We start from the raw sequence: 7,087 nt of genomic DNA, 5'->3' as shown, positions 1-7,087 counted from the left end.
TGTTACAGAAAAGTAGTCCCACATTGACTGCTCCAATTACAATGGAGATTCTTATGTGAAGTATAACACAAGCTTCCAGATACAAATTGTTTATTAAAAGCAGAATGATAAGATAATGATAATAATCTACTTGCTATCATGAAATGCTAAATGTTTTTGAAATAATACAAAGTTATTCTGATTAATCTGTTACATTACATTCTTATAAATGGTGAAAATTTTTGCCTTATCACTCTTTCCACTGCTGTACTGTATAAACCATCACACAAGAACCTTTTACCTCTCATAGCCTTTTTGAATTAGATAATTTTTAAACAGAACTAATTTATTGTTTTCCTCACACATTGTGTTGCCATATCAATATTCAGTAAAAACAATTTTATAATAAGATCATACGCTTTTGAATGGCGAATAAAAACAACATTTCCCCTAGTGGTGGAGGTATCATCTTTTTAGTAATTACATCTTTCATAAACAGGCTGCTTATTTAAAAACATAATCATAATAGAATAGTCATTACCAGTTTTCAGTTTCATGATTGTTTTGATCATTTCTTTTGGATGCTTGCTTTAGGTTCACATGCTACAAAAGTCTGAATTTGCAGGGGGTAATATGCCTTTGAGGGGGGGCATCTTTTTCTGACCAGCATGTTGCTCACGAGGTCTGATATCATCTCTCACAGTGGGTGAACTGAGAAAGTTTAAAGGTTCTGCTGTAGGTCAAGGAACTGGAAAATTGATGTCAAACCTTGTATGTGCAGCGAGATTCAAAATGATGATAAAGGAAAGAATAAGCAACAAATCTGAGGAAAAATATCTGCTGTGATTTCCACAACGCTATAATCAAAGTTGACAGATTTCTCGACACCCTTTTAACCCACTATTAACATTGGGTTATTAGTGATGCATTCACAAAAAAATATTATGAATTCATAAATGAATATGTTTTTACAAATAATAGTGTTTACTCAGAATTAGTTGTGGTTTGATTAAAAAAAACACTGTGCATTTGTCTCTTGCTGAGCGGTCTTCAAAGCATAGCTCTATTTCATATTGCTAAAACAATGGGACACCATGACTCTTACATGAACCAAACACTCCCTCTCCTTCTGATCCACCACCTCACCCATCTGTGCTTCTTTGCATAAAATCTCATGCAGACAGGAAAAGATTTGATAAGCATGAAGCAGCATATTTATGACACATTAAAACTTTCAAAGGAAGATATCTCTATGGCTCAGAAGGACTAAATGTGCCCTATTCAGAAGCATGAGATTAAATGGTCTCGTGTTTGAGAGAGGTGTACAAATCCACACATTTGGAATTATCTGCATTTCTTCTTCGAACACAAAAGGGCTTTTACCTCTTGAATATTCCTCTTCAAGCAAACATTACAATTTTTGTTTATTCCAAGCAAACTAATGTCCAATTTGTTGCTTTAAATGTAGAGATTTTAATCATAACAATAATTTCCTTCATTATATATTGTTATCCTCTTTATTCGTTCACATTTAGAAGAGATGATTTTCAAAGTACAGTCTGACCTAAGTTAAAGGTTAAACTCAGCAGGAAACATGAAGACAAGACATCCTTATTTTCCCTCACAGCAGCTATCAGAGCAGAAGGCCTGAAAGAAAAAACTGAACCGTGAGGGCCGTATATGCCTCTCACAGGAGGACGAAAGCAGGCCAGCGTCATGAGGTCACATCATACTTATTACATATGTAACTACAGTCTCCTCTGAACAATGATAATTCCATTAGGATTGAGTGTCTCTTTGCAGCACAAACTCATAGTGACCCTAAGAAACAGATAATGTGGCAATTGATGATGTCTGATTCAAATACATTCGGATGTGTTACCACACACTCCACCCATGATATCCTTCCTTTGTGGAGCCGAGTGCTCGCCATCACATCTAATGCACGCTCAGGCAAACTTGGCACATTCATTGCAATTTGTCACAATGCCACCTTCACTCCCTGAGGCACAATGAGATACAGGCCATGCTGTTTTAGAAGAACCCTAACAATCCCACAGTTATTTCCTCTCTAAATTTCATGAAGTGCTCACAATGAATGGGAAATTACAGAAAAAGAGAAAAAGTCATTATTTTTTATGTTATTACCAGTGGTGTCAAGTCAAGATGATGTCGTATTTCAGTTCCTATTCCCATTCTGTGGATTGAAAATCTGGTATTTGATATATTTAAACATGGATGAAAAAATTATTTATACAGGTTATATAGTATATATAGTATAGTATATATATATATATATATATATATATATATATCCATACCACCTCAGCAGTGCCACAAACTGCTCACCTCCATGCCACCTCGAATTGATGCAGTAATTAAAGCAAAAGGAGCCTCTACCAAGTATTGAGTACATGTACAGTAAATGAACATACTTTTCAGAAGGCCAACAATGTTTTTTTTTTGGTCTTATGAAGTGTTCTAATTTGTTGAAATAGTGAATTGGTGAGTTTTTGTTAAATTTGAGCCAAAATCATCACAATTAAAAGAACTAAAGACTTAAACTACTTCTGTCTGTGTGCATTGAATTTATTTAATACACAAGTTTCACAATTTGAGTTGAATTACTGAAATAAATTAACTTTTCCACGACATTCTAATTCATTGTGATGCACCTGTATACAGTGTATATATATATATATATATATATATATATATATATATATATATATATACATACATACATACATACATACATATATATATATATATATATATACATACATACATACATACATACATACATACATACATACATACATACATACATATATATATATATATATACATACATACATACATACATACATACATACATACATACATATATATACATACATACATACATACATACATACATACATACATACATACATACATATATATATATATATATATATATATATATATATATATATATATATATATATATATATATTTATATAGGTTATGTTAGGTTATACATTATTGAAAATATAACATATACCTCACACATATTTACTCATCTACAACTCTTATTTTAGTGAATGAAAAAGCCTTAATATAAATTACTATTAATAATTATAATTAATAATTAATTATAATATAATGACTTAATGATTATTTATTTAAATGGCATAACATATCTAAGGATACAAATTCTACAAGTACACTATAAAAAAATAAAAATAAAGTACATTTTGTAAATAGAAGATTACTGGAGTACATTTTACAAGAAAATACTATTTCAGCCTTTCTACTTTGAAATTGCATGCTTAATTCCATGTGTTACAGTACTTGCCATTTCTTTGTGATTCTTGGTAAAAAATTATTAGCAATTTCTAAGTGTTTTTTAAATCTTACACCAAGTTATTTATTTATTATTTTTATTATTATTTATTTATTTTTTGCGCAGTGTACAAAAAATAAAAAATATTATTGGGCAAACAAAGTAGTTATTTATGAGCTGTTCTGCATTATTAAACAGGTCTTATTTGGTTTTCCTGTTTCTCCGAAAAACTGTCACTTTCAGTTTAAATGTGTCATTGCAGAGAAATTAAAGTTCCAGACTTGTGATTTACATAAATGACACTTTTGCTGATTGACTGAGTATTTATTTCATGGGAGTATCCTGCTGCTACTAAGCAATCCTTCATAAAATAAGACTTTAATAAGATGCAAATTCAGTTGTGCTGCTATGCAACCTACTAAACCTGCTGGGAGCCAACAAATTCCCTTTTTTTAGTATAAAACTATTAACCTTTAGAGACTTCAGCACAGGACATGCGGACTCTGCGAAAGATGTAAGATTGTAATCTAACTCCCTAAATAACTGACATGAATTCAGAGTGAGGCTAACAGGGGGACCTGTATTTCTGGAAATTGTTGAAGAAAAGCTTCAGCTTATCAGAATGTATCCCAAACATATCATAGTCCAGTTATCACAGGAGGTTTCTTTTAAAGAGAAGGCTTTTACCTCAAGGGAGGTTTTGCACTTTGAGTATTTAAAAAAAAAAAAAAAAAAATTGACACACCATCCCATGCCAAGTGAAAATATTGAGCTGCAGAAATTGAAGCTGCATTTTGAAAAAGTAATGAGTATCTTCTCCAATCTAAAAAATACCATTAATGATCTTTTATGAAGTGTCACAGCAAAGGAATTTCTTGGAGAGTTCCCGTAACCACATTATACTGCATGAATTCAGAACTCCACATTGTGGCTGTTTAAGTCAACCTTAATCTGAAGCTATTAACGGAGTTAAAACACTTATTTATGGAATATTAAAATGCCAAGTTTGTTCATGAGAATTTCTGATTTTCTTTATTGATCTTGATGTGAAATTAAATTTCTGTGGCATGCCTCAGGCCACTTTATGTCCAGACTATTTAAATTTATCTGGCCAAGCTAGTTATTTAGTTGATTGATTAAATACACTAGGGGGCGCTACATATATATATAGACTTCCAAACAAAGGTGAACAACAACGTACAGTATGCTTTTTCACAAAGGATATACCATCCACACCTATTAAAAATAAATAAATACAATTTTATTTTTTACTTATTCAGGCTTTGATATTTAGTAGCATTAAATTAGACAAAATATGATTTTACTGAAAGTGTATATACTTAAAACGAAAACATTAAAAAAGTTTGAATACATGTCATTTCTCATTTTAATGGTTAATAACATGCAATCTTTGACCCAGCAGACAATGACCATTTTAATTTTTAATTCTTGACTTTATCAGGGTAAGTGTCACTTCTTTTTTTAAATCATGAGATGATATCTGCTGCCAGTCTGAACAGAGAAGAACATTCAACTAAATATCTGGGGTTTAACATCAAATTATTAACAATTGTTGTTAATTCCTGTAAATTAAATGTTGTTAGGCTTGCTAAAATACTGTATTTAATAAAACAAATAATAAAAAATAGTACATTCTTTACTGAAAATCAATTTTTAAAAATGCATAAAAATACATGAGAATATTAAACTTTTAACAATCAATATAATATATGCACAGAGTAAGATGTGTATAAACAGCTGCCTTTAACTGCAATACTGTAAAATCAGTGCAATTATCTTTGTCAGTACAGTGCCAATGACTTCATGAACCATTATTTGGCTGACTTCTGCCTTGGTGGCTGGGCCATTACTCGTCTTGGGTATCCTTTGGAAACTTTGGGACTCAACCTTTTTCTCCCTGAGAACAACAAAACACATTGTTAGACATTGAAAATAAAGCTGTTCTGTTGTCTTGATAATGACATTCTCATTAATTACAGACAAACCCAAAATGATCAAACTTACCAGTTTTACAAGCATCCATACAGCTTTGTCTAGAGGTGAAGTTATTGTTGCTTCCTCCACATCCTGTGTATGTGAACTCCTCACAAGTCTTCGTAGTAGAGTTGTAGTAATACCTTGGTATGGAAGCTAAGCAATTTCCTTCATCCAAAATTTCATTGCAAATCACATTGATTTCTGAAAAAAAAAAAGATAAAAAAATATGTTTAACTTTCGATCTTTGCATTTTCTGCGGACCTCAGATAAGTTCTAGGTTAAGCCAAGGTCTATTAACTAAGCAAGGCAAGAGACTGGAAACCATTTAGATGTGGTGGCCATTAAACAAGCCTGTTTAATTTCTTTACATTTCTTTACCAAATGATTAAAGCTAAATTCCTGCTATTTTCTAAAGATGGAAAAAAAATGTTTTTGCATTTTAAATATTTTCTATGACCTAGAAATCAATTATCTAATTGAAAGATTTTTTTTTTAAATGCTACTGTGTCTCAGTATACTTACTTTTAGAAGGTAAATATCTGCAATATTCCATACATTCCTGAAGGTTTTGAAAGTTGTTGTCATTGCCTTGACAGCCACCATAAGAGAAGGACTCACACTGCATGGAGGTCATATTGAAGAAATAACGCTTGAAGAGGGAACGGCAGGGCCCCTCTTCCATTTGAAAACGACATTTTTGGGGAACTTCTGTAGTGTGCAGAAGAAAACATGTTAAAGTGAGCACTTCACAAGTGTGAATACAATGCTTATATATTTTTTAACCATAACTGCCCTCGGATCTCTCATAAAAAGTGAATTTAAGATGCTGAGTGTATTGTTTACAAAGCATGTGCATGTATTCAGAGTGGATGTAAAATAAACGTACTTGGTATCCTGAAGCATGCTTTTCGGCATTCCAAAAAGGATTTGAAGTTGTTTGCGTTTCCTCCACAACCGCTATAGCTGAATTCTTCACACTGTTGAGTGATTGTATTGTAGTAATAGCGCTGGATGTTGTCATTGCACGTTCCTTCTTCAACTTGCAAAAGGCAATCTTCTGTGGGGAAATACATCGCGCATTAAAAATGGTAAATCTCAATCATATGCAAAATTAATCGTCAGGTTTCAACAAAACAATCCGTTTCGCCCATTTTGCTACAACTTCTGAGGAAATCATTAAAAATCAAAATGTTATCTTTACCTTTGGATTGTAGTCCGACGGCGCTTTGCAGTAAAGCAGCAATTAGCAAAAGACCTCCAATCAAATCACGCGACATAGTGATAGATTTTGGATGCTAAGGTCTCGTGTAGTCTGATATATGTTACTCGCCTCCGAAGTTACTAACTTGACTTCTTACAATCGACTTATAAATGGAGAGTTTGTCAGGAAGGGCGGGCTATAATTCGTCATTTCTATGACAATTCCACGTAGTAGCCTACTCCAGTAAATTGCGCTTATTCCCAAAATAGAAAATAAGTAATGAATTAATATTTCATAAGAATTATATCAAAGCTAAACGTAGTATTACTACTACTACAAATATTTATATATATATATATATATACACAGTGGGTACGGAAAGTATTCAGACCCCCTTAAATTTTTCACTCTTTGTTATATTGCAGCCATTTGCTTAAATCATTTAAGTTCATTTTTTTTCTCATTGAGTGAATGGGTGAATGTGAGGCAACTTGTAAAGCGCTTTGGATGGCCATGGGGTCTGTTGAAAGCCCTATATTAATGCAGTCCATGTACCATTTACTATCTTTCCCTCGATTGCA

The 7,087-nt window shown here is 32.3% G+C and overlaps 1 protein-coding gene across 1 annotated transcript; it reads right to left on the bottom strand.

Annotated features, from left to right (window-relative positions):
- Window positions 1-4,948: 4,948 nt before the first annotated feature.
- On the bottom strand, window positions 4,949-6,662 carry LOC132104709 (boophilin-H2-like). Its single transcript, XM_059510273.1, has 5 exons — window positions 6,507-6,662; window positions 6,192-6,362; window positions 5,828-6,013; window positions 5,333-5,506; window positions 4,949-5,225 (listed from the first exon to the last, which is right to left on the bottom strand). Exons 1-5 carry the CDS (start codon window positions 6,580-6,582, stop codon window positions 5,140-5,142), a joined length of 693 nt encoding a protein of 230 aa, XP_059366256.1. The 5' UTR covers window positions 6,583-6,662; the 3' UTR covers window positions 4,949-5,139.
- Window positions 6,663-7,087: the final 425 nt, after the last annotated feature.

This window comes from Carassius carassius, chromosome 25 (genome assembly GCF_963082965.1).
Source record: "Carassius carassius chromosome 25, fCarCar2.1, whole genome shotgun sequence".
Taxonomy (NCBI): domain Eukaryota; kingdom Metazoa; phylum Chordata; class Actinopteri; order Cypriniformes; family Cyprinidae; genus Carassius; species Carassius carassius.
The sequence above is the reverse complement of the archived record's forward strand: the minus strand, read 5'-3'. Positions and strand labels throughout refer to the sequence as shown.